The following is a 27,980-nucleotide window of genomic DNA, read 5'->3' as shown; positions in this document are numbered from 1 at the left end:
TAGCAAATAAATAATGTAGCATTAGCTGAACATGCCAAACAATGTCTTTATAGTCAGCAATGGTTTATTGGTCAGCAAATTAAACAATATATGCTCTTTGTACATTTATAATATACAAATGTAATATTTCACATGAACACTTCGCAGAAACGAAGGGAATTAATATTTCGCAACAACTTTTTTTTTTTTGCATATTTAGTAAGTAAATTAGTATTTAAAAAAGAACTTTGACACATAATCAACACTTAAAATATATACACAAATAGTTTAAGTGAGATTTATATGAATTTGAATATGCTGTGGGCTATATACAGTATGTACAAAATATGGGAAAAGTTAATTGCCAATAAATGTGGGGAAAAAAAAAATTCAGCCTAAAAATGGTTAAATCCCAGTTGAGTCTTAAGGGTGGGTTCAGTGCGTTAAGTGATCATAATTGGTAAGCTCCATCCACACACAAAATATAATCAGCATTTTTTAAGCCACTACATCAACACCTCTCATAATGTAAGTGGAACAGATTCCGACAGATTTTTTTTTTTTTTTTTTTTAGGTGAAACAAGTTCAAGTTCCGGCTCGGGCCATTTTTTTGATCCCATATTTTCCTATTATAAAAAAGGTAAAAACTCCAAAATATATTTCTTTAAACTGGTGCCATTGCATGATTGACTTTTTCACACAGATCAATATAGTGTCCAAAAAAGATCTCATCCTTCTTTGTATAATCGGTAACATCATAATTTTCATTGTATTTCGTGTCAACAATATACATGGTGACTTTCAGCAAGTCAGAAGTTCTTCCGTGCAAAAACAGCTGACGGAGCAGAATTCAGGGTTCTTGAGACAAGTTTTGTACTATTTTTTACTTAACTTCTTTTTATAAATTGAAACAGTGTCTGTAAAAGCAACGTTCATGCCGTGAGGTGCTGACAAAACAGCTTGACCCAATACAGGGTTACAGACAGGAATGGACTGTCTAGAGGTAGCACCATTTGTTGATGTTAACGTAGCTGCTATTTGTAGTCTTCCGCCAATGTATCCATATAGTTTGTATCTGCATAAAGTAAAAACCCAGAGAACAGACTGTCAGCCCAGCCGGGGTCAGCAAACAGGCCGTTCTGGTCCTTGTAGAAGATCTCCAGCCATACCTCATCCTCTGGGTTGAGAAACATCACGGTTGAGCCAGACGCCACGTCATGGTTTCCGGTGTTGGCATCAAAAGTCTTTATCCGGTACTCTCCGTTCTGGACAAGCCCAATGGCCAAGTGCTTGTCAGCCAGAGTTATGTCATAAGAAAAGTAGTATATTCCTGGGTACGCACAGATGAATTTTCCCGTCTCGGGGTTGTAGTGGCCACCTTCATTAAACAGGACTTTGTTGAACTTGATAGGGGCTTTTTCGGTGGGGTAGCTACTGGTGATGCCTACTGAGAAAGCGGATTTGGGAACCAAACTTCCACATCTGCAGATACCTGGTTCTCCCGCAGGGCCACGTTGGCCCTTGTCACCCTTATGTCCAACACGTCCTGCAGTACCAGGAGGCCCTAAATCTCCAGGATCACCCTCAGGTCCACGTTTCCCAATGAAACCTCTCTCCCCACGATCTCCGAGTTTCCCCATAGGTCCGAATCGACCTCTGAGCCCTGAAACAAACACAGTCCTCTTAAAGATGCTGAATTTTTGGGCTAAAACCATACCCCAGGTAAGGGGTTTCTAACCCTGCTCCAGGAGGACTACCTTCCTGCAAACTTCAGATCCAACTCTGCTCCGACACACCTGCCTGCAATTTCCATGTAAGTCTGAACACCTTGATTAGCTGGTTCAGGTGTGTTTGATTGGGGTTGGAGCTGAACTCTGCAGGATAGTAGCTCACCAGGAGCAGATTTGGATGACTCATCAATTAAGCTGCATAAATTAGGTCAGTCGGAACCAGGAACACTTCCAATAACACCCAATGTACTCGTTACATCATAAGAAGAATGGCATCTATGCTAATATTAGTCTCTATGTTTATCCCGGGGTTTACTGTAGTCAACCGGATCCGGGTCGTATCCAGATCAGATAGAGGACCTGCCCCTGGACACGACCACAACGCATCCCTGAAGTGTCAGCAGAGGTTGTGTCCACTAGACTCTCCCCTGTGAAGAACTCATCGACACATGCCATTGGCACTGATCCTGAATCATGCACACGCGACTAAACATCGTGATGTCTGTCTATCGGCACAACCCTAATGGTATATTTTTTTATATTTCTTCTGTCATGATAGCGATGGTGCTGTCAGTTTACCTTGTAGTTGCATCTTCAAAAGTGCACAATAAAATGTGACGCTGAATTTGAAAAAGCACATTGTAATTTCCGCATCTTATCAAAGTATTTAATACAGTGGAAATTAGTAGAAATGTGAATATTTGGTTAGCATGTTGATTTACGATGTGTGCCCCTAAAATTTTCAGTTGGGGGCCACTGTGCACCTAGTGAAAAAAGTTAGTCTGGAGCCCTGTTTCTCCCAAGGATTTTTCACTTGATGGAGTTTTGGTTCCTTGCCATTGTCACATTTGGCTTTTGACTTGCTTAGTTGGGGACACTTAATATTCAACAATATTTTTGATCTGCCTGCATTGACACCATTGAATGAGAACTGGATTCAATGAGAACTCTACCTGGATCTCCTTTTTCTCCCTTTTCTCCCTTCCGTCCATCCCTCCCATCTCTTCCAGGGATTCCGACATGGCCATCCTCCCCAGGAGGCCCTGGGGGGCCAGACTTTCCTAGTGCCCCTGGCATCCCTGGAATGCTGCAAATGAATTGAGGCAGGGCTCCTTTGGACTTGGCCTCCAGCATCTGTCCCATAATGCACTGAGAGAGACAGATCACACCCACCATTGTCCACATCCTTAGACCTAAGTGAGAAAAATAGAAGAGCAAGGGAGTAAAAAAACAATGAACCAAATTGTTCACCTCAAGAAAGAATTTAAATTTTTGTCTGAACTCTTCCTTTAGCCTGCTGGTACCCAAACCAGTATATGTATAAGGAATCAGAAATGTCGCTATTACGGAATAATAAACTGTTCCACATGAAGTAGAAGAGGAGGATGATTGACCTTTTAATGAATGCTGATTTTGAACTTCATAACAGGTCACTTTATTATTTTGATTGTCTGCTGACCACCCTCACACTGATATTATTTGTAATTGGAAAAAAAAGTGTATTAAATGCAGATGGTATGTACATATGTTCCGTGCATGCATGTCAACCATAATTATTCGCTTTTTATTGCATCATTTCAGGAAAAAATTTGTAATGTTATAAAATTGAAACATCTATTAAAAGAGATATCAGATCCTAAGGGGAAACTTACCAAAAAAATGCTAAATAATAAAAATGAAAACACAATACTGAGACTCTTAAAAAGGAAAAACTGCAAGTCCAGTCTTGAAAGAGACAAAAACAGACTGCACAGCTTCTCAGCACGTGTTTTCAATGGGAAACAACTGCATGAGCAATTGATTGTGATTATACATCTCACTGTATCCCTGCCAAGTATTCCAATAAGATCACACGATGTGTCCTTAAGAATTCAGATGTGCACGGGCATGCAAGTACCCAAACCGTGCTTTCATACGTACACAAATATGCACAGATAAACTGAACTCTAGCAGGGCTGTGGGTGTTTGACAGATGCATGGCATGTAGCAGGAGTGATTTTACAGACCTCTCTGAATGATGATATGGTAATAGGTCTGAGGCTCTGATCCAGCTCATTCCAGAGCTACAACATCACAGAGAAACATGAGTGCAAAACGCTGCAAAATACTACCAAATTATTCTATGTTCCTGCTGAAAAAAATTCCAGTGATATTCAAGAATCCTTCAAATAAGATATAGGGTACAACGGGGCTAAAGTTGGGTACAGGGTAAAAGGCAGCTTTGATTGTATTTTCCTCTAAACAACTTAATGGCACAAAAACTTTCAAAACATTTTCTTTTGGGATCCCTGACGCGATCACGGACAGCAGCGGAAAGTTTCAGATGTTTTTTTTTAAATGTTTTAGATTTAAGTAGCGAATACGAATCACTAAAATGATTAAGATATTATTATATTTTGAGACAAAGATCTATAAATGATTTTCAGTTTTGTTCAAGGTAAATAAATCAACAGTTTGAACAAGTATTAACTTTGACATAACATTGTTAAAAACACATTATTTACCTAAAGTATTTGTAACAATACTTTGTCTTTTGCCCCATGGTTTTACCCCGTGTATCTATTAGAAGACCCACCTTGCCACCTCATAAATTACATCCTCATACACAAGAATTTTAAATAAAATGAAAAAAGAAAATGGTTTATTTTCACACAAAATCTGTTGCTCCGTCAATGTACAATACAAAAAATAATAATAATCTGCAATCATTATCATTATCATCATAATCATGTCATAGTTATGTTATGTTTTATTGTGTTTCCCCTGTGACCTAGTTTGCCATGTGTTCGATTAGTCATTTAGTTCACCTGGTGTTCATCAATTATTGTATTAGTTCCCTCGTTTAGTTCCTGTATAAGTACTCCCTATTTTGTTTAGTTCTTTGTCTTGTCTCATCTGTAAAGTGGATGTGACTCCTGTGTATACCCCATTGCCTGTGGATTATTGAAGTAAAGACTTCGTGAGCTACTTATATCCAGCCACTCATGACAGAAGACAGGGATAAGCTCAGACTCTGGCTTGTGTGCCAGACACACTACCTGGACCGCTTGCTCTGTGTATTTTATCACACCAACCTGAGCGAGTAGTCCAAGGCACGCCTTCAAGCGGACGGTCCAAGGGAAGACTTCGCTGCATTTGTGGTTAACAACTCCCCATTAACCATTGTGTCAGCTGAGGATGATACCAGCCCCACTCCACATCCAGAGACCAGCCACCCGCCACCGTCGACAAGCACGATGGAGATACGAGAGCCCACTGCAGACCGTGGACTTCAGCCTGCCGTGATCGATAAGCCTGAAGAGAGGACAGGAGTTGTTGCCCCGGAGCTTGAACCATAAGGTGTGTCTGACCAGATACATGTGTATTGACAAGGGAGGATTAATGGAGTATGAGGGCTGGGACGAAAGTCCTGCCTACAACCCCACTGCGGTGGATGGGGATATTATGGCCTTTGGAACAGTTTTTGTATTGTTGAAGGTGCTTGTAGATCTATTACCCCTATTTCTCCAGACCCCGCAGGTTTTGCCTAACCCTGAATCGTAAGTATCCCTGCTGGTTCCACTCAGCCCTCAACTTCCTGTTTTCCTGCTATTTCCGCCCAGCACTGACTCTCCAGTTTCACCGCTGGTTCAGTCCATCCCTGAATCTCCTGTGATCCCTCCCAGCTTCCCTCTCCCACCTCATCAAACAGCCAGTTCCTCAGCCCTTCCTCCTCTGGTACCCTTCAGCCCCTCTTCTTCCCTTGTACTGAACCATGTGGATCTGATTCGGTTCTTCAGTACACCAGCTCCGCCTCCAGCCTCTGAACCCAACACTCAACCACGGCCTGTCAACACATTATTTACCTTGGCTCCACCCTCATCTACACCAGAAACCTTCAGCCTTACGACTCCACCGTGCTCCCACGATTGGTTCCGTCTGGCTCCGCCTTCCCCCTTCGTCCTCCGTCTCACCGGTCCGTCTCAGTCTTCGGATCCCCGTGTTCCACCTCGGATCGGTCGCCCCGACTCCACCTCAGTCTCACTGTCAGCAGTGTCATGTAGGCTCTTTGGTGTGTCAGCTCCACCTGGGTCTCCATCTCCATCCTGTGCCTGTCAAGACCCCACCCTGGGGCCTGGTCATGGCTGGTTCTCTGGACCAACATCTGGCTCCACCTGTTCTGGACTCCCCCTTGACTTCTCCCACCCTCCACTCCCCCTTGGACTTTTGTGTTGGACTCTTCTTTCACCTCTCTCCAGTCCTCTGAACTCTTTACGGCGTGAGGTTGTGCCTTTTGGAAGGAGGGGCCTCTGTCATAGTTTTGTACGACGTTTTCAGTTCTTTGTAGTGATGTCCGGTTCGTGAACTAATCGTTCTTTTTAGTGATCCGGTCAAACCTATTCACCAAATTGGACTGAATAGTTCAAAACAGGTCATGTCTTGAGTCAGCGGTGATCCACATTTTTCTAAAGTTACTCACATTCCGATATGCCTGACAGACTCCTGTCATAGTTCTGTTTGTACTCCATTTTGTTCAGTTCTTTGTCTCGTCTGTAAAGTGGATGTGTCCCATGTTTATACCCCATCTCCTGTGAATTATTTAATTAAAGACTATTTTGTTGTAATCTCCGTGAGTTACTTATATCCAGAAACTCGTGACATACACAATGAGAGGAGTGAAAAGCACACAACATTTTTCTTAAAGATGGGGTATGTGATTCTCTTTTTGTCCATTTTTTTCGAAATCCTATTTCCTATTTAATCATCTGTGGAACGGGCAGGACTCGGAAAAACTCTAGCCAATCATTTCCAAGACCACCTAGAATCATTGGACAGTAAGTCTGTCAATCAAACGGTCGTACCATACCCCATACCCCGCGTGACCCCTTCGTGCGCATACTCAAAAGCTCGTGACCCAGTCACAGTAAGTGCAAGTACATCTGAGTTTTCGCTCGTGCATGATTGCGCATCCATGTTCTTTGAATGGGTGGAGTCAGGGCCTGCGTTGGAGGAAAGAAGGTAGGACCATTTGAGTTGTGTATTTTCAAAATCTGCCGGCCGTTTTGCAAATCCCATACCCTACCTTTAAAGTGTGCCTTTAGCCCCATTGTACCTTATTTATTAAAATAAAATGTATTTATATATTGCATTAAAAAGAGTTTTATTAAGACTTGTTTTCATTGGCAGATTGATTTTATGCATACATTCCAAAAAAAAGTTAAAATGTTTAACACAATAAATCTTTGTGAATCTTAATTATCAGAAGGAAAAAATACATTTGGGTGGCAGATTTTCGGTGGTTTCAGTATTCAGGTTTGCAAGATTTGCAAAAGACATCTGGTAATGAAAACAAGCACATGTTGTATTGGCCAAGAGAGTTTGACTACATCCATGTTGCTTTGCTTATCATCTGAATTATGCCACTTGAATAGTGACATTACCTGATTTCCAGCACTAAACCAACCCACAACCTTAAACGGACTGATTTGTTTAAATAACGCAAATTCATGACCAGGCATTTTCTCTGCCGTATTTTCAAATGATGTAAAACTAGTATGTTTGCATAGCGTTCTTTTAAAATGTTAACACATTTTGTCCTATGTGACATCTGTTTTTATTTCGGGTTTATATTTGTCATCACATTTACACACTTGTTTTTCCTCTTTTATATACTATATGGCATATTGTTATTTGTTTACTTGTTTGCACCTTTGAATTATCAGGAGTAATTATCAATGCATGACAGTCATCAATCAGTACTTTTTACTTAATTGTATAAAGTACTTAAGTATTAAGTAAAATTTAAAAGGAGTAATTCATATTTTTACTGGAGAAATATTTTAATAGGGTGTACTTTGTCCACATTTGGTACTGTCTGATGAGTCAAGCACAGCTGTGACAGCAGATTGGACCGTAACGCACATTTATATGCTCTCAAATCCAGTTTGTGATGGAGAATGCAATGAAACATCTGTAGGGATCAGCAGAAGTGTGAAATGATCATCAAACATCCTCTCTTGGGAGACAAACACTGTTACTATGACAACAGACAGACTGAACTCTGTCTAAACACAAAACTTTAGTCTGTTAAAGGAACCGTTCACACAATTTATTTTTATTTTTTTTTACCTTGGCATTATTTACTCGCTCTCATGTTGTTAGTCCAAAATCAGCTTTTATTGTTACCAAGCCCAGCGAATGACTCGTTGAGGAATGTGCTTATCTAATAGGCACATTCTGCAGAAGAAAGTCAATGGCTACTTCATCATTGCAAATGTGGCTCCGCCCACTGGCGCGTTGGTGAGATGACGAGGAGAGAAGAAAGATGCAGGATCACTCCAATAAAAATAACATTACCTTCCAAAGGATCCTATGCTAGAAATGTGGTTATGTATTTTCAACAATGTGAATGTCTTATTTGATGATTATGTATTTGTATTCGGTACATTTCACTGTGGATTCTTTGGTAAATCAGTCACAATTTCAGCGCATGCTCTGCAAACATACTTTTACGATTATGGACTCTACAGTAATGCCACAACATGTAAGTATCTGTGTTAATTCTAATCCCTGATCTGTAATCAGTCATTTCTGATATGTAATGATTCATATACAGTCAGATGTTATTTGTATATGTGCCAGTAAATCAAACCAATTATTTATATTTAAATATATATTAGGGGTGTAACGGTTCACAAAATTCACAGTTCGGTATGTTTTCGATACAGTAAAAAGCTAGAAATGCCAGAGATATTTCCTTGATTTTTAATTTATTGAAAAAAATATATATTATTTTTAAATAAGGGTGAGTTTTCCTACATCTTGAAACTTTTAGCTTTATAAATGGGGGTAATATTTGAAGGATGAACAAATAATGTTCTGGTCATCACATTAAAAATAACATTATATGATAATATTTGAGTTTTGAAGTGCTGGAAAAAGATGTGATAAGTACTTGAAAGCATTTCACTATTCCTGCCAAACTTCCATGGTCACAGTTAGTGTTACTACATTAAATCCATTGTGAATGTTGCTGATTTGTGGACTTAAAGCCTATAGTTCATTCACGGCACAATGTTTCTCCTGGTTTCCACGTCAGAGCTGTTTGATCTAATAGAGATCTACGGTTAATAACTGAAAAATTTGAATGCTTCTCACTAGATCTCGCAGCAATGTTATTACTTCAGTGGCGATAAACGGTCCGTGAAGCACGAAATAATGAGTAGTGCAGTTTTATTCCACTTGTTGGGCAACGTTGTGGTGTCAGCGCGACTGCTAGCAAAATTTTGGTCGCACCGAATCATTCGGTTTGTAATGCGTACCGAACCGAAAGCCTCGTACCTAACGGTTCAATTCGAATACGTGTATCGTTACACCCCTAATATATATATATATATATATATATATATATATATATATATATATCCCTTTCCAATCGCTGGAGCTGTCAAACACTACGGACTCTTATTTACATTGAAAGCTTTCGCGAGAGTGCAGAAATCGAGTTGCAATGACGAGATCACTGCATTCATGCACTCAACATGTCTGTGATCGACTACATGCTCATCTTTGTTGCAACCTTTAATGCCACCATCTAAATATAATGCTGTAATCAACACTTTTCACGATTAGTTAACCTTGAGAGCTGTAATAGTAAAAACGTGCTAAAAGTTTTCGAGAGAGTTCCACATGTAGTACTTATTGCATATGCAAAGATGTCAGCCAATCACAGCAGTGGACGTTTACACTGAAGTTTCACACAGACACGCCCCTTCAAACAGAGCATTTAAATCTGAGGCTAAAATCAGAGTAGGAAAATGCCTTTTTATTTATAAAGTATGACAATTGTTTATGTACAAATCATTCTAACATTATAAGTGCACCCCAGGAAACATTATAAAACAATGCAGTTCATGTCCCCTTTAAAATTACACTGAGAACTCCATGAAAGCACCTTAAAATAATAACAATGATGCATATGTAAATACGTATAATCCAACACATGAAAACCACGAGACCTAATCTTAGCAAATCAAATCTGACATCTCTTAACAACACAACAAATGGTAATAAATCAAAACACCGCTTTTATTGAAAAGTTATAATGCACATCTTAGAAGCAATAACAAAAACAGAAAAATAAAATTAGTAACTTGCCAGTAAGTTGCAGGATCGTTTTCGTCATCTTGATTTAGTCTTTCAGTGATGCCCTTTGCCGTTTTGAATTCCTAACTTTGAGCTGTGTCCTATTTTCTTCTTTTACTTTTATCTTTCTTCCTTTCTGTACATCCATGAACAAGCCAGATGCCTGGAGCACATACTGTCCGGCATATTCATCTCTCTATCTTCTCTTTAGTGAACCTCTCTGTCCCACATCTCTCTGAACGAGTGCATCTCTGTAAGATCTTTGCAGTGATTGTTCAGCTTTCCCGGTGCGCCGACTATGAGAGACACACCTCTTGAGTTCCTTAGTGAGGTCACGCTTGCCACGGCTATCACTCACTACACAATGAGGAATTTACAAAAATGAAATTGCTGAGACAATTACTTAAGCACAAACTGCAGCATATTTGTACATTATTATGTCTTCTAATTCAATGTCATTCTCATTCCATTCTTTCTACATTCTATTCCATTTCATGAACACTTTTTGTCTGGTTTTCATGTATTCATTCCCCCCAGCACCACCCATTACATTAATATCTACAGTATACATAGGATACTGAAAATCCTAAACTTTCTAATTGACCTGTGAAGCTACACTTGCATCTACACTAGAATAAAAGATTGATGTTTGATATGGAACTCAGAAATTGCTCCATCTCCTGGCTGATGTTGTTTCTGCTAAGGTCCAGTTCAACAGATATGGACTGACAGCTGAGAACGGACGCCAGGTATTGACAGCAGCTGTCACCGAGAGCACAGTTGGATAACCTAAAAACGAAAACATATGGAAACAATGTCATGACGTAGTTTATTGAAAATGCATTCTCAAATGAGTATTTTATTTATTTAAAATGTTTTTTGTAGTTGTTGTTTTGGGGTGTACTTGTTTTGTTTTAATGTTATATTACTGTTGTTTGTTCACATACATAAAATGTAAAAAGAGATTAGGTTATTTTGTAAATGTTTATTTGATCTTACTTTAAAGTCTTCAATGCACAACTGCCTTCCTGTAGTCCAAGACAGAGCAACCGAACACCTTCATCTTTAAGACTGTTGTTGCTCATGTTCAACTCTGTCAGACTGAAGTTTTGGTTTAGACCTTTAGCCACTAGCCCACACATATCTGGAGTGAGTTTACAAGAGTCCAGGCTGAAGGGATAAAGAAACAGAACAATTATAATCTTCAAAAATGTATTTTCTTTTAATAGATAACCTTGATGCAAACATCAAGTCTCATCTCTCAAGTCAAGTCCCCTTTATTTAAATAGCGGTTTTTACAATACAGATGGCATCAAAGCAGCTTCATAATACAACAAAGTTTGTTTCTAGAAGAAAATTGCATCATCGTCTACCTTAAGTAAGGCAGATCAATAATATTGTTGAATATTAAATGTCTCCAACTAAGCAAGCCAAAAGCCAAGGCAACACTCTCCAACACTTCCTCCAAATAATTTACTCAATTATACTTTTTTATGGTATTTATAGAGGCCCTTTTATGCTGCGCAGTAACTCAAAAGTGCTGTACAATGCAAATAATATAAACAGATAACACAACAAAAAAATTAAAACCACCATTATAATAATGTGTCAAAATGCAAGCAAGCACAGGTATGCCTTTAAATGGTCTTTAAAAATATTTAAAGTTGAGGAAGATCTAATCTTAAATGGGCAGGTTGTCCAATAATCTTGGACCAGCGACAAAACAAGCGAGATCAGTCTTCGAGACGCACTCTGGGAATTGTTAAAAGGATCTTATTTTATGGATCTTAGCATTAAACTTGAATTATAAGGCTTAATACGCTCAACTAAATATTCTGGAGCCATTCCATTGATTGCTTACATAGTAAAATCACTTGATTTACACTGATGGCTGTAAATAATTTTGGATCAGAGTGGATTGAAATCTCCAAGAAGGTCCTGTTTGAACTGTGTCCTGGCACAGCGTTGTGTAGCTCACAAAGGGCAACTGAAAGATGTCAACAATGTTAAGAGTTGTCTAAAACTACTGAATGAGGCTGGTGAGAATGTTCCTCGCTTTGTGTCCTATCACTTGGATGATTTACCATCAGTGACTTTTGATAGCCTCGATGTCTCTTGCCTGGTTAGTAAGATTGATCGCCTAAGTGTAGAGTTGGTCTCCATGAAAAATACTGTGAGTAAGCGGTCGACTGAATGTGAGAACCTTCGTGGAATAACTACAGACATTAGCAAACGACTGAGTGTGATTGAGCAACCCAGTGCCAGCAAGGGGAATGCAGCCACAGCCATGGCCAGTGAGGAGGCCCAGCTCCATGAACCAAGTCACAGGGAGCCTGCACCCGGACCCTCGGCGTTGCCCGTCATTGAGGAGACAGCTGGTGGCGGGATTGAGGTGGCGAAGTCCCCTGCATGGAGCCGTGTATAAAGCATGACAAGCGCAAGCTACGTTTTGGAAAACAATCTACTGCTGCAGTACAGAACAAGACTGGTATAAATCCTGTCAGAGAGAAGAAGACCTATGGAAGAGTTGGAACTGGTGCAGTGGAGAACATACATGCAGTGACAACTAAGCTGGTGAGTGTGTTCGTGACAACGCTTGCTCCTGACCTAGACTCAGAGACTCTGGCTAGTTATTTAAAAGAACAACTTTCCAGAGATGAGACTTGTCAGAAGATTTGCACTGAATACGAGGAAGTAGCAGAGATGTATGCGCCGCAGCTGTGGCCAGAAGGGACCTATGTAAGGCGCTTCTATGAGAATCGCAAGCCTAGGACTGCGGTAGGGGCAGGTTTTAAAGCACCACTTGACACAGAGATGAGTGCGCCTGAGCCAAGGCTATCCCATGCATGTTAAACAATGATAAACTGCTATGAGAGTTGTGTCTTATAACTCCCGTGGTCTGCAGCTTGGACAGGATGCTGGAGCGAGAGCCCAACGCACTGTTATTGACAAGCTCTTTGAGAATGATGTGGTGTGTTTGCACCACTATATAAGTATAGTGGCTTATAATGATGCACTGAGAATTGTGCTTAAAATTCCTAGGTGGAGTAGTGCAAGTGAAATGTTTGTTTCTAACAATGTGCCCACTTTTAACGCTGTTTTAAGAAATTGTATGTATAGATTCATGTGCAAACTGACAGGGTCTAAGAATATGATCATTGTGTCCATAGCTGATGTTTCTAAGAGTGACACAAAGTACACATCTTGCTTTTGGAAACATTGGACCCGAAGCCTGTATATGTTTTATAAATGATGCCTCATCTGCATCATTCTTAAATGTTTTGTATTGTTTTACATATATATATATATATATATATATATATATATATATGTACTGTGTTGTCTCTATGGACCTCTGTGTCTTGAATAAAGTTGATTGATTGATTGATTGATATCAAAATCTTGTAATGAATCCTATATTGAACTGGTAGCCAGCCCAGTGAGGATAACAATGGCGTAACACGGTCAGTCTTCTTAGCATTCATAAGCATCCTTGCCGTGACATTTGTACTAGCAGGACGTGCAACATTACCATAACAGGTCCCAATTACAATAATCTAAACGAGAAAAGATAAAACCATGAACGACTCTTTCCAAATCCAGGGCTCGACATTAAGGGCTTGTCCGGGACAAGTGGATTTTTTTGTAGGACAAATGGAAGTTAAAATTAGTTGTCCCACTGGACAAGTTAAATTTCAAACCAGATAAAATGCCATGTTACTTCACGTTATGTGCCACTCATTACGTCTATTATACAGATTTAATTATATAAAGATTTGAAATGAACACATTTTGTTCCCCACAATCCGTCGAACCAGCGTCTAACTCAGAATGCTTTGATTGGCTAATCAGGAATCGGTCCAAGTTGAAACATTTTTACCTGCCTCAAAACGCCAGGAAAAGCTCCAAAAACAAGTCACCTACTGTTACACCAACAGCACCATACGAATTAAAACGGCAACGAAAATTTGTAACCAAATGGAAATGAATTCGACTGGGTTATTTATGAAGACGGAGTGATGGTCTGTGGCGTCTGTCGGGGGAAACCCAACCCGACTGACAAGTAAGTGACGTTAGCTAGCTAGCGTCGGCAGCCGTGTACTGTAAACAGGCATTAACAACATTTTTATTGGTTAAATGAACATAGTTAAATATTAGCAGAAGTAAAGTAGCCACACGTTTTAAAGTATCCCTTGGTAAATCAGCCTCTGCCGGGTAGAAAGTGGCATTTATCAAAAATAAATGATAAAATTATAAATCTTTATCCGGACAAGTGACTTTTGTGCATGGACAAGTGAAACATAAATGTACTTGTCCGAAGGACAAGTGCCTCAAAAAGTTAATGTCAAGCCCTGCAAATCACTAGCTAAGAGAATCAAATGTATTTGGTTATTGCCCTTAGATAACAAAAAAGCAGTTCCAAACCACAGTTTTTTTGTCTATCGAACTTCAGTTCTTTACTTAACCCTGCAGGTAACTAACCCATGGGCCAAAGTTGTCATTTACAGTCTTATTACAAACTATACGGCCAAAAATAATGTCTGTTTTCCGTTTATTCAGCTAGACAAGATTATCATCCATCCAAGTTTTTGTTCCTCCAGACACCCAAGGAGTATTGCACTCAATCCCTACTATTCCTACTCAAAGGCAAATCAAGTTGAGTGTCGTTCGCATATAGATGGTAGGTCCATGTTTTGTTTTTAAATCTGTGCTTTTGGCAAATACTGACCACATCTTTTCGAGAGCGCAGCTCTTTTCTCCAAGGACTGTAAAAAGCTGCATTATTCCAGAGCATTCAGGGACATTTTTGCTCAAATCCAGCTCTTTCAGGCTGAAGGGGTTTGATCTCAGAGCTGAAGCCAGAGATGAGAAACCCTTATCTGTCAGTCTACAACACGACAGCCTGGAGAATATGACAAAACGTTTTTAAGCCATCTAGTTATAGAGTATAATGCTATGATAGTCAATGAATATCACATGTAAAGCCTAGCAGTTGATTAGTCAATTATTATGAGTACATTATGACAAGATAATTTATATATATTTTTTACGCCATTAATATCTTTTTTTTCAACAAGGTGATTAACTTACACTCTAAAAAATGCTGGGTTGTTTCAACCCAAATTTGGGTAAAATATGGACAAACCCAGCCGTTGGGTTAAATTTTTACATTACATTTTTAACCCAACGTTTGGGTTTGTCCATATTTTACCCAAAATTGGGTTGAAACAACCCAGCATTTTTTAGAGTGTATAGACAATATTATTTATAAAAAAATACATAATAAAACAGGGCTGATCAAGTGCTGTGAAAAATGAAGCATTACCTTAATTTCTGAAGTTTACAGGATGGATTCTTCAGTGATTTCGCGAGTTGCTTCATCCCAGAATCCTGCACGTCATTGTCAGAAAGATCTAGAACTGTGAGACGAGAGTGCTCCATACCAAGTCCACAACTTCTAAATGTAAAATTGCATCTCTCTAATCTGAAAATAAAAATAAAAATAATGTTTTTGGCCCAAACATACAGCAATTATGGCAGCATAATATCTGTCATAATACCATAATATCATGGCAGCAGATATATTCAAATTTGAACTAGATCTATAATTTAGAATCCAAATTTAAAATTTACTGGTACCCTCAGGGCATGGTGCCTATGCCCTTGCCATCAATTTGTCACACATGAACTATATATTTAAAATATGTCAGTACGCTCTTGACCAGTTGTCAAATTTGGGGAGGATTTGATGAATGTAATAGGACAACGTGAAAAATATGATTTCAAGATTCCAACCCAAAGCATTCCAAAGATACAGTCTCACTGCCCGTTTGACATCCTCACTTGCGAATTGCTTGTATGACATAAATAAACTATTTGGCATACCAAAAACTTGACTATGTAATGCAATTTTTGGGGATGATTAGCAATCTATGATGTTGAAAAAAAAATTTTTTAAAAGATGTAAAATCGAGTTGGGCATAATTTGAAACAACTGAATAAGGCATTACCCAAGGTATCAAATTACAAAACCTTATGGTTATTATAAGTTCTACAAATATCCAAAAGAAGCATAAGTGCAATTTTGAAATGCTTTTTGCATTATAGGGTTACAGACTCTCCCTTACTACGAGAGTACCGATTTTAAAGGGTTACTTCACCGCTGGTTCTTTATTTGTTTTAAGCAGCAGACTTAATATTTACCCGTTTCTGGTCATAATTTGGAGACAATGAATATATTAACCGTTGTCGCAAACGTGCTGCTTATATTCATCACACAGTAAAATGCCCAAAACTAGTCGTCTGTGGATGAGAATCCGAAACAAGGACTGGTGGGACGTTGTCCTGCTCCACTTCACAGACGCTGAGGGAAAGGAGAATTATAGAATGATGGGATACTCATTAAAGGGATAGTTCACTTTGAAATTAAATCTTGGTATGTTTTAGCTTACCTCAAGGGCATCCAAGATGTAGGTGTCTGTTTTTCCGCAGTAGTTTCAATTTTGATATTTTTAGGTCAAACCGTTCTTTTCTGACAGTCATATCATGCAGGTCTATGGTCACTGTCTCAAAGAGCACGCACAGAGTCCAAATTAAACAATTCCCCATCGAAAGTACACATTGATGGCCTATGACACGAAACGAGCGGAGTGTGTGAGAAAACAAACGGTATTTATATCGTTTTTACCTCTTGTAACACAGCCACGTCCAAGTGATCTGAGGGCGCGAGCGCATCCTGGTGTGTGACGTGTGCGCAGACTGGTGCATAGATGTATACACTAGATGTCGCCTTGGCTACGGCAGTTCATTGGAACGAATGTCTTTAATGCGACATCTAGTGTATATATATCTATGCACCAGTCTGCGTACACGTCACACAGAAGAAAGCGCCCGCGCCCTCAGATCACTTGGTCGTGGCTGTGTTACAAGAGGTAAAAACGATATAAATACCGTTCGTTTTCTCACACAAACCGCTCGTTTCGTGTCTTAGGCCATCAATGTGTACTTACGATGGGGAATTGTTTAATTTGGACGATGGGGAATTGTTTTAATTTGGACTCTGTGTATGCTCTTTGAGACGATGACCATAGACCTGCATGATATGACTGTCAGACAAGAACGGTTTGACCTAAAAATATCAAAATTGAAACTACTGCGGAAAAAAAAGACACCTACATCTTGGATGCCCTTGAGGTAAGCTAAAACATACCAAAATTTAATTTCAAAGTGAACTATCCCTTTAATACGACACTTTATTCAACAGGAAGAACAGCCCGTTCTGCACGTAATACGTCATTACGCTATTTCAACATCATTGCACATGCGCAGTCCTTTCATTTTTGAACCGTTTCAATCCAATCGAAATCTCATTCGGATCGATTAAGGTGTTTACATGAAGGCTTTTCAGTCCGATTGAGCAGTCAATCAGATTACTAATGGATTATTTGATTGCATGTAAAAGTAGCCATTTAGAATTAGATGACTACCAATGCAGTGTTTTTGGCTGAACGAAAAGAAAAAAAAGATGTTCTGTCAGTTCCACCTGGAGCAAATCGCCATCGCGTACAGGGAAAAAAAATCTGTTTCCAGTGTTCCATTTTTACCACAATGCTGTTTAAACAAATGAACAAATACAACAGTTGATGACATACCTTCTATTCCTGGCCCCTAAACAGTACAAAAACACAAATAAAAGATACATTTTACAGAGATAAGATTATAACACACCTCAACTCTTCTATGTTACAGTTCGGGTTTGCAAGTAAACCAGAAAACAGCCCGACTCCCAAGTCCCAAAGTTTGTTATCACTCAGATCCAGTTTCTTAAGCTGGCATGGTTTTGAACTCAGAGCAGATGTGAGGAAAGCACAGGCCTCCTTTGTGATTCCACAGCTTGAAAGTCTGCAAGTGACATTGAATATCTCTTTTAAGGTGCAAAGATTCATCAAAATGTCAATGAAACAAAAATTGATAAATAAATAAAAAATACCTGAGAGTCTCCAGCCCACAGTCAGGCAATAAACCCACAAGCCAGGTTGCGGCCTCATTTCCAATGTGATTGTAGCTCAGGTCCAGCTCCTTAAGATGTGATGGGTTTGACTTGAGAGCAGCAACAAGGGCTGAACAGCTGTCTCTTCTGAGTCCACAAAACTGCAATCTAGAAAACAAAATACAGGTTAGAGGGACAACCATATACCAATTGTATTGATTTGTAATACTGTTAATATAATAGAGGCATACAAGTACTTTAGTGTCTCTAGTTTGCAATGTGGACTCCTCAGCCCAGAGCAGAGACTTTTCACCACTCTGTCTTCAAGGTCATTGGAACTCAGATCCAGTTTCTTAAGTTGGCATGGTTTTGAACTCAGAGCAGATGTGAGGAAAGCACAGGCCTCCCTTGTGATCCCACAGCTTGAAAGTCTGCAAGTGACATTGCATATCTCTTTAAAAGATGCAAACATTAGTCAGGGGTCATCAACTCTTTCTACTAGTTATTGTGGTTTTTAGCAATTTGGGAAGCCAGATAGTTATGTGCTGCTCTGTGCCATGTTACCACTGGGTTGTAGTAATTCTGCATCATTTAGTGACCAACCAATTGGTCTGCACTGCATGGTTTGGTTGGAAAGAGTAAATTTGTTGCAATTTCCAACCCATTCAAAGACAAGTTTACTTCACGAAAGGATTACGGAAAGAGTGAATTTGGCCAAAGGATTTCGACCCCTTGATCAAAAGTTGTTAACTGCCATATCAATATTCATCAAAATGTCACTGAAAACAAATGAATGAATAAATGAATGAATGAATGAATGAATAAATAAATAAATAAATAAAGACCTGAGAGTCTCCAGCCCACAGTCAGGCAATAAACCCACAAGCCAGGTTGCGGCCTCATTTCCAATGTTATTGTAGCTCAGGTCCAGCTCCTTAAGATATGATGGGTTTGACTTGAGAGCAGCAACAAGGGCTGAACAGCTGTCTCTTCTGAGTCCACAAAACTCCAATCTAGAAAACAAAATACAGGTTAGAGGGACAGCCATATACCAATTGTATTGATTTGTAGTACCGTTAATATAATAGAGGCATAAAAGTACTTTAGTGTCTCTAGTTTGCAATGTGGACTCCTCAGCCCAGAGCAGAGACTTTTCACCCCTCTGTCTTCAAGGTCATTGAAACTGAGGTCCAGTTCTCTCAGAACATTGGGATTGGACTCAAGAACAGAAGCCAGAGCTGGACAGCTTTTATTCGTCAGTTTACACGAGGACAATCTAAGAATTATGAAATACATTTGCTAAAACATGTTCAATACTGACGCTTTATTTAGATGATTTTTCAAGTGAGAAAGTTGATGACACTTACATGGCAGTCCGGCTGACTTTGACAACGGGATGAAGCTTGAAAAGACAATCATCTGATTTAAAGAATTTTCTCAAGTCAAAAATCTCCAGTCCCTCGTCACTGGTGAGCAGCACAAAGACTAGAGCTGACCACTGCGCATTTGAAAGTACCTCCATTGAAAGTCTTCCAGAGTGAAGGAAGGTTTGGATTTCCTTGACAAGAGAATGGTCGTTCAGTTCATTGAGGCAGTGGAATAGATTGATGGATCTCTCTGAGCTAAGACCTGTCCCAAGCTTATCCTTTATGTACTTGACTGTGTCCTTACTGCTGTGTGCGATGTGTCCAATTTGTACTGAAAGGTGTTGAAACAAGGTCTCATTGCGCTCCTGTGAAAGGCCGAGGAGGAAGCGGAGGAAAAGGTCAAAGTGCCCATTTCTCGACTCTAAAGCCTGATTTACAGCACTCTTGTGTAGGTCAAACAGAGATGAATCCAGGCAGAGCTTTCCGAAGTCTGTGTCTTGAATTGGTATATTGAATTCATCGCTGCTGGGCTTTTGAGTTGTAAACCAGTGAAGGTGAACAAACAAAGCTGCAAGATACTCTTGAAAACTCAGATGCACGAAACAATAGACTTTCCTTTGATATAAGCCAAACTCCTCTCTGAAGATTTGCGTGCACAGTCCTGAGTATAGTGATGCATCTTTGACATCAATGCCACACTCTGTCAGGTCTTCTTCATAGAAGATCACAAAACCTTTCCTCAATTGCTGGAAGGCCAGTTTTCCAAGTGACAGAATGTTGTCTCTACTCAAGTGTGGATCCGAGTGATGCAGTTCCCTGTACTTATCCTTCATCTGCAATGTCTGGAAAATCAGGAAGTGTGTGTACATTTCAGTTAGAGACTTGGGGATGTGGCAACTCTCTTTGTCACCTAACATTCGCTCTAGAACAGTGGCTGAAATCCAGCAGAACACTGGGATGTGACACATAATGTACAGACTTCTTGATGATTTGATGTGTGTGATGATTTGGTTGGCCAGACTTTGATCAGGTATTCTTTTCCTGAAATACTCTGCCTTCTGAGGGTCATTGAACCCTCGTACTTCTGTGACCTGGTCAACACACTCGGGAGGGATCTGACTGGTTGCTGCCGGTCGAGAGGTGATCCAGACGAGAGCAGAAGGAAGCAGATTCCCCTTGATGAGGTTGGTCAGCAGCACGTCCACTGAGGCTGCTTCAGTTAGATCAAAGCACCTTATGGGGTCCCTAAAAAGAGGTAGTCGACACTCATCCAAACCATCAAAGATGAATATGACTTTGTATTTCTCAAAGTTTGAAAGTTTGAATCCCTCAATTTCTCTGAAGAACAAATAAACAAGTTTCTCCAAAGTGTACTCCTCTTTGCCAATCAAATTAAGCTCCCGAAAAAGCAATGGGAACACGAAATGAACATCCTGATTGGCTTTTCCTTCCGCCCAGTCCAGAACAAACTTCTGCACACAGACTGTTTTTCCGATTCCAGCAACTCCTTTAGTCAGCACAGTTCTGAGGGGTTTGTTTTGCCCAGGTAGGACTTTAAAGATGTCATTACATTTGATCTGTGATTCCTGTGTCTCTGGTTTCCAGGATGTTGTCTCAATCTGTCTCACCTCATGCTCATTGTTGACCTCTCCACTCCCTCCTTCAGTGATGTAGAGCTCTGTGTAGATCTTCTCGAGTAAGGATGGATTTCCTTGCTTAGCAATACCTTCAAATACACATTGGCTCCTGTTCTTCAAACTGGATTTAAGCTTTTGCTGATATGCATCAATTTGATGAACTAAATACAATAAGGAAGATAACAATCAAATTGTTACTTTGTCTGTATTTAGTGGATAACTATGTTCTACTCATACACTCATACTAACATTGAAGTAGCTTGTCAAAGAGGCTTTGCTCCTTCATACACTTCAATATGTGCAATGTGATTTTGACGGCTGCTTCTTTGGCTTCAAGACCATCTTCTTCTCCTTCTGGTTGACTCTCTGTACACTCTGTGAGATCAGAGTCCAAAACGCTGTTGATTTTTCTGAGCTCCTTCTTTACAAAAGTGATCACATTGCGTTGAAGTTTCTAAGGCAAAATGCACAAAAACAAAAAATATATTCAGACAATATTGTATTCAATAATATACTGTTCCTTTGAATGTGAATGAAGTAAAACATAAAAAAGGCTAACCCTCAAAATAGCAGCCATTTGTGTCTTTTGGGATGACTGAGTGTGCAATTCTACTGGCTGCTCTCTGCGAACAAAACAAAGTATTAAAAAAAGTTAAAAAAAATTTTTTTTAAATTATGATTGAATATTTATGAGGGTAAAAACGAATACAAACAAGACCAGACATACAAGACATAATCAGCCATGTGGAGATTAGTTGGTTTATCCATTGACCAGTTACTCTGAACGGACACATGGGTGTTGGCGGAAGAACCAAGCCAGTCTACTGGGAGACTTTAACAGAACAGAAGAAGACAGTGATTTAATGGCTAAACCACCTTATTCATAAGTAAAGAGAAGAACGTCATCGTACATGGTGTGAAGGAAGCTCAAATGGAAGAGTATAAACACATGGGTTTAACTGAACACGAATACTTATAAAATGTACATCTTGAATGACTGAAAGTCATTTTGTTTAAACGCATCTTGCAAATTCTTATTTTTCTGTCATTGAGTAATTATTACATGTTCTCTTGATCTGTGTTTCTTGGTTTTGATACATTGACTTTTATTTTGAAGTGTATTTTCTGTTCCCCTTGTTCCAGTGTTTAACTTATTGTGTTTAGTTCCGGTCTGCCTTTATTTCCGTAGCTGCCTTTTTTTTTTTTTTTCATAGGCCGATTTTTTTTTTTCACCCTTGAAGGGCATTTCGGGAAGGGGATCCCATTTGTAGCGTCGTACCTACCAAATGAAAGTGAACAACTAAATCCCTTCACAAAGGACCCTTCCACAAGTTTGTGAGCAAAGGGAATGTGCTATGGTCACCCCAAGGAAGTAATTGAATCGTTTATGGTCATGTGACCCAGGGTGTCAATTCCTCGCCATTCTTTTTAAATCTAGATATGGCAGGAGAGTTAGAGTTAACGTATAAACACAATAATTCACAGAATAAGTCGTTTTGTTGTGATACACTGCAAAAAATGCCTTTCTTACTTAGTATTTTAGTTTTTTTTACAGTCCAAATATCTAAAAATTCTTAAATCAAGATGCATTTACTAGATGAGTAAAATTACATAAGATATTAAGTCTTGTTTTCTGGGGAAATAAATCAAAATTGAGTTTTTGCTTAAAACAAGCTAAATTATCTGCCAATGGGGTAAGAAAAAGAATCGTGTTTCTGTTTGAATAAAATATTAAGTAAGAAAAGCATTTTTTGCAGTGTATTGGCTTTAATAACCCACTTTGTCATGCATTTAATATTAAGTTTAAAGCTACACTGTGTAATTTCTTAAGTTGATTCTTAGCAAAAAACACTTTGTTCTTTCAAAATGATATGTGCTCATTGATGTATAATTACTTCTACCAACTAATCAAGTATTGTCGCAAGCGTAGAATCTGCCATTTATAATACATGTGAGCGAGTCGCTCGAATGGCGGAAGCCATGTTGCGCCTCCATCTTGAAAATACATTAGCCAAAGAGGGAAATTTAAGCTTCGCCTTTAGCGTTTTTACAGTCAGTGGCACCGTGACGAATGCGAGGGGGAGATTACTCACGACTGCCGGCAGATTTTAAATAATACGGCCACCGTAGGAGTTAAAACGCGCTTGGAATGGGAGGGGCTAGAAAGTAATATTCAGTTGGTAGTCATATACAATTTCACCGCTAGATGGGAGATAATCCTACACAATGTAGCTTTAAAAATTGGTAAAAAAATTTTTTTTACCAAGAGCAGATCGGTAACCCACACATGTAAAGGATATTTTAAAAACTCCATTATAAATGTACATTTATTTGTATCATATTAACAGCAATAATAAGATCTTCCTGTTATCACTGCCTAGCTTTGTAGTGGTAACATTCGAGGTGAAGCTAATGAGGAAATTATGTGGTCTTTTATTAATTGCTCCTTTTGCCATGTGCGTTCCAAACGGCTTAATTTTGGCTACGTTCACACGGTCAGTCCAAATCCAATTATTTATATTTATATTGGAATCTGATCTAAAATGATTGACTGTCCACACTGTATCGCAAACGTTCAGATCCAATTTGTGTGTCCCATGCTGATCTTGAGGCTGGTATGAGCGGCTTTATTCTGTTCTGTAACCTTGTTTCTGTAGCGACTTTCAGCATATTTCCTATAACATTTATGTTTTACATGTGTGAGAAAGTCCAACGCTATCTCACGACCAATTCGTACAAATTTGTACGAGTGATTAAAAGGTGGCTAATTCGTACGAATTTGTACGACCTCACTCGTACGAATTTGTACGATTTGTCTAAACCCACGTGACGGTTGGGTTTAGGGGCGGGGTCAGGGGTAGGTCATTCGTATGAATTCATACGATTTTGGCAAATCGTAAAATATGTACGTTTTAGCAAAAATCGTACTAATTCGTACGAGTGAGGTCGTATGAATTGGTACGAATTAGCCACCTCGTAAAATTCGTACGAATTGCCGTGAGATCGGGTTGGAAAGTCATATAAACCACGCAAAATCCAATCAGAGGGATCAGACTGAAGCGCATTTCATGTGATTTTTAGCTGTTCACACTTGCTAAATCTGATCTGATTTCAAATTTCCTATTGGAATTTGGCCATAGTTACCCTCATAAGTTTCCATAGTGATTAATTGTTCACACTTGTTCCGTGTTAGCCCTTTGTTTCCCTGTGTATTTATACCCCTGTGTTTCAGCAGTCTGTTGTCGGTAGTTGTCTTAGCATTCTTGTTCCTTTGAATTTTGTTCCTATTACTGGTTTGGATTATCTTTCTTTCTTTTGTTTGTGTTTTTGAATAAACTTTGCCGCAATTGGATCCTGGCCTCTCCTTTTTCCTGTCCACAGTAATATGTACATTTATTATGTAAATATTACTCAGTGACAAAAATAAGAAAAAATAAGAATTTGCAACAATAATAGGTTTAAAATCTAGTTACTATTAGAAAATATTACACTTCATCTGAAATGGATCGTTGAAATGTTCACCATCAACTAAAAATGAGCATCGACAATGGTGCTTTTGAATAACCATCTATATTTTCTGCTCCAAGTACAGACATTTAGCAAACTAAACTAGGAAAGAAATATTTTTAATGTTGGTTCATAATGAGAAAGCCATCAGTCAAATCAGCAAGGCATGGTGACACTATAGCCTCACTGAGTAAATAGGCTTGTTTGAGATGCGCCTTGCCTCGCCTGAATTGTATGCGAGAGTAGCCGGCTGCAGTGAGGGGAGGAGTGAAAAAAGCGCAGGCAAGCCGGACAGTTCTCTCTTCTCACAGTGGATCTGACCATGGATCTGACAGCTGTGAGATCAAAGATGGATATCGCGGGATTCACGGAATTCACGCTCGTGCACAGTGTTGCTAATCAACTGGATGTAATTTAAGTTCTGTTGCTTTTATATGAAAATAAATATAATGAACAAGACACCCAAAGCACTTATTCAATCCCACTCCAAATAGGCTACGTGTTTATCAATCATTTGTTTCTTTACTACAGACGTGTTTTTATATATGGCCTATATATCTTTTTTTTTTTTTTTTTTTTTTCTCACAAAAATGACATAATCACATAATCCATAGAGATCGCACTGTCAAATAGTTTGGGAATACTCACACATAATTTATACACATAAAAACACGAAATCAGAGTTTTAAATTCAAACATTTAAAAAAAGAACAATACATCACGGTTGTTTAAACCAATGAGCATTAAGCTGTGTCGTCAGCAAGTCGTTTCCCATCATGCTTTTGAACCGCGCAGTCGGTGGAGAGCAACTGCGCTCGACTGCAGAATCCGACAGGTGTGCCTTGCGCTCGCGAGAGACTTTTGACATACGTCAGCATGACATCAGAGCCAGGCGGAACGCAGTCGGACACATTTCTAACCGGCATGCATCTCGCGGTGATCACCGGTGATCGGTTCTGCGCAGATTTTGCTCATCTCAAACAAGCCTATTGTGTTTTACCGTGGATCTTCCTGCTGGAATTTAATTGGAGGATCCATTGACGCATCACTCTTCATAGAAACACAGCTAAGCACTGGAGATGCAACTCTCTTCTGCTGATGAACCTCAACACTAGAAAAACACCATAGTCAATAACAGGAACTGAATAAGGCTCATTTTAATAACTGTTCGTAAATGTGTTTTACCGTGGATCTTCCTGCTGGAATTTAATTGGAGGATCCATTGACGCATCACTCTTCATAGAAACACAGCTAAGCACTGGAGATGCAACTCTCTTCTGCTGATGAACCTCAACACTAGAAAAACACCATAGTCAATAACAGGAACTGAATAAGGCTCATTTTAATAACTGTTCTAATCAAAATACTTTAGTATTAAACAATCAAATTGACACATTTTTATTAAAGACATATGATAAGATGGAAACATTATCTTTCTAGTTGAAAAAATGCAGTAATAAAAAAAATATATATAAAAAAAACGTACCTTTGGGATTCTTTGAACATATGAGGTTCAGTAGGAGAGAAGCTGCCATCTTTGTCCTCGTGGCTGGTTGTGACATTATCTTTGATTTCACTAGACTCACTCATGGTGCCGTTTTTCAGCCCACCTTACTCTAAAGTCTACAGTGACACAAGACACCCAAAGTGCTTTCTGTCAGTTGAACATCATTTGCACACTTCCTATATTTGCTTGCCTGAACCAGTATGTGTATAACATGATTGCCACCAGTGTTCGGATTTTGAAATGTGGACGAGTTAAAAAAAGAAAAAGAAAAAAAGGCTTCTATGTAGTGATTAAAGTAAGCTACATAATAATACTACTACTAATAATAAAATTACATTAGAACTACCTAATCATGTCTAGTGTAAGATGACTAGAATGACCGGACATGTTTAATTCTCATGCTGGAATAAATGTTTTATTTATTTATTTGTTTTTCCAAATTATGAGAGACAGACAGAGAGGGTGATATGGATTTTCTCTCTCTCCTTTTTTCCTTCTCCCATTTAATTTGAACACTGAAGGAAACTGAATTTCACATGGCATCTTTAAAGAAGTAAATAAACCTGAATTTGATCTTCACGGTCATGGTCATCTTGGTTCTTATTCACTTGGCCATTCAGCAGCTTCTGAAACACCACATGACCCATTTAATGGCGTTCACATCATCTAACACAAACACACAATTTCACAGAGTTCCCACAACTTTTTGACGAATGAATAACATTGTCCTGTCATATTTTTACTCTTTTTAAGATGAATGTAAAAATATTATCTTTGCCATCGAGGAACATTTTACAGGTTTAACCAATTCTGAGGGGATGCACTATCTGCACAAGTGTATTTACCTTGTTTGTGTATTTGCGTCGGTTGAGCTGCGGTTATACAGGCCTAACTTACCTGTGAGGAAACACTTTACCTTAAGTTTCGGTTTCTGTTCTCATTCAGGACTGAACGACGTAATATTATATATGGGCGGAGTCAGGCACAGTCACGCCACATATATGACGGGTCGATTCATTTCAGAGGTCAGAGGTTATGTTGTGAACTTGTCGGCCTACATAATATACATTACAGAAAAGTTTCAACTTACCAGGCGGATAATGTTTTTTTTTTATTATTAATGAATTTACCATTGTTAAAAACAAAAACAAAAGAATCTTCCGGGTTAGACACAGAGTTGTGTCCTCCAGGGGGCGCCTGATCGCTCGTCCTCTCGCGAGCGTCTGGAAATCTTTACAAAACGACTTTATAAAAAGTGCTTTGTACAAGTGCATTACCACTGCCAGATATGGCTCCCTAAATGTCAAACAACATGGCAAAAACCAGACCAAACCACAAATATTTCAGCCAAAGACTACAGCTGAGACGTGGCTTGTGTCTGAACAGAATGGGTCTTTATTCAGGAAATCAAGAAAAAGATTGTAATCAACACCCCATTTAAATACAAAACAAATCAAAAAATAAGGAACAACATGATATTCAGTTTGCATATCAAAGAGCCATTCAGTAATAATTACAGTCTGAACACTTCATAAACCACTTGTGTGAATCTATACACAAACTTGATTTAGAAACTAGAACATTAACATTATTACAAAGATTTTAGCTTTAAAAATAATTCAAATTGAAATAATATCTTAGCAGTTAGCATCATAAAATTATATATTCATATCTTTCCACATAAAAATACAAAATAATATTAATGACATATAATATGAAAAATTATCCCAAATATTTCGCTACTATTAGAGTAAAATAAAAAAAACAAGAAACAAAAAAACAAACCAACAAACAAAAAAGAAATAGAAATATGCATGAAAAAGTTTCTCCTTTTGTTAGCAAAACACTATCCAAAATAACTACAATCATTTACATCAGTACAAAGATATCTGGATTTAAAAATAGTTGCAATGAAAAAAAGGGGTTTCATCTTTTCTGACAGTAAAAAATGACACTGTGAATCAGAAATTTGCAAAATATGCAATGAAAAAAATAAATCTGCATTTAAAAAGGTATACACTGCAATTCTCACTTTTTTTATACAAACATTAGAAACAGTATTGCACGTCACAACACAGATTCGAGGTTAGTAAGCCTTTCAAAATGTGTTATATTCAAGTTTCTGAGTATCAGTGAGGG

The 27,980-nt window shown here is 38.8% G+C and overlaps 2 protein-coding genes across 7 annotated transcripts; both read right to left on the bottom strand.

Moving 5' to 3' along the window:
- Positions 1-49: 49 nt before the first annotated feature.
- c1qtnf7 (C1q and TNF related 7) lies at positions 50-9,978 on the bottom strand. Its single transcript, XM_079588235.1, has 3 exons — positions 9,846-9,978; positions 2,663-2,902; positions 50-1,642 (listed from the first exon to the last, which is right to left on the bottom strand). Exons 1-3 carry the CDS (start codon positions 9,871-9,873, stop codon positions 1,014-1,016), a joined length of 897 nt encoding a protein of 298 aa, XP_079444361.1. The 5' UTR covers positions 9,874-9,978; the 3' UTR covers positions 50-1,013.
- On the bottom strand, positions 9,965-26,815 carry LOC306985678 (NACHT, LRR and PYD domains-containing protein 3-like). 6 transcript variants are annotated; one of them, XM_079588207.1, is made up of 18 exons: positions 26,687-26,815; positions 26,405-26,467; positions 25,821-25,957; positions 25,520-25,630; positions 25,335-25,445; positions 21,555-21,659; positions 21,387-21,450; positions 21,077-21,281; positions 19,191-20,988; positions 18,926-19,099; positions 18,669-18,836; positions 18,081-18,254; positions 17,824-17,991; positions 17,562-17,735; positions 15,160-15,318; positions 14,563-14,736; positions 10,833-11,003; positions 9,965-10,622 (listed from the first exon to the last, which is right to left on the bottom strand). In XM_079588207.1, the coding sequence occupies exons 3-18, from the start codon at positions 25,922-25,924 to the stop codon at positions 10,463-10,465; spliced, it is 4,020 nt and encodes a 1,339-aa protein (XP_079444333.1). In that variant the 5' UTR covers positions 25,925-25,957; positions 26,405-26,467; positions 26,687-26,815; the 3' UTR covers positions 9,965-10,462. The 6 variants fall into 6 exon arrangements, with proteins under 6 accessions (XP_079444333.1, XP_079444336.1, XP_079444335.1 ...); XM_079588210.1 differs by lacking the exon at positions 25,335-25,445 and having other exon boundaries at positions 26,687-26,791; XM_079588209.1 differs by having other exon boundaries at positions 25,821-26,467; positions 26,687-26,774.
- Positions 26,816-27,980: the final 1,165 nt, after the last annotated feature.

This window comes from Phoxinus phoxinus (genome assembly GCF_949152265.1).
Source record: "Phoxinus phoxinus genome assembly, chromosome: 18".
In the NCBI taxonomy this organism is placed as follows: domain Eukaryota; kingdom Metazoa; phylum Chordata; class Actinopteri; order Cypriniformes; family Leuciscidae; genus Phoxinus; species Phoxinus phoxinus.
Note: the sequence above shows the minus strand (reverse complement) of the source record. Positions and strands in the feature narration are given on the sequence as shown.

Coding starts and splice junctions, on each gene's coding strand:
- c1qtnf7 (XM_079588235.1), bottom strand. CDS start 9,873: ATGACGAAAACGATCCTGCAACTTACTG. Junction 2,903..9,845: donor AACGATCCTGCAACTTACTG/GCAAGTTACTAA, acceptor TTTCTCACTTAG/GTCTAAGGATGTGGACAATG. Junction 1,643..2,662: donor GGGAGAAAAAGGAGATCCAG/GTAGAGTTCTCA, acceptor TGTTTGTTTCAG/GGCTCAGAGGTCGATTCGGA.
- LOC306985678 (XM_079588207.1), bottom strand. CDS start 25,924: ATGAGTGAGTCTAGTGAAATCAAAGATAATGTCACAACCAGCCACGAG. Junction 20,989..21,076: donor CTTTGACAAGCTACTTCAAT/GTTAGTATGAGT, acceptor TATTGTATTTAG/TTCATCAAATTGATGCATAT. Junction 11,004..14,562: donor TGCGCTCTCGAAAAGATGTG/GTCAGTATTTGC, acceptor TTATCCCTTCAG/CCTGGACTCTTGTAAACTCA.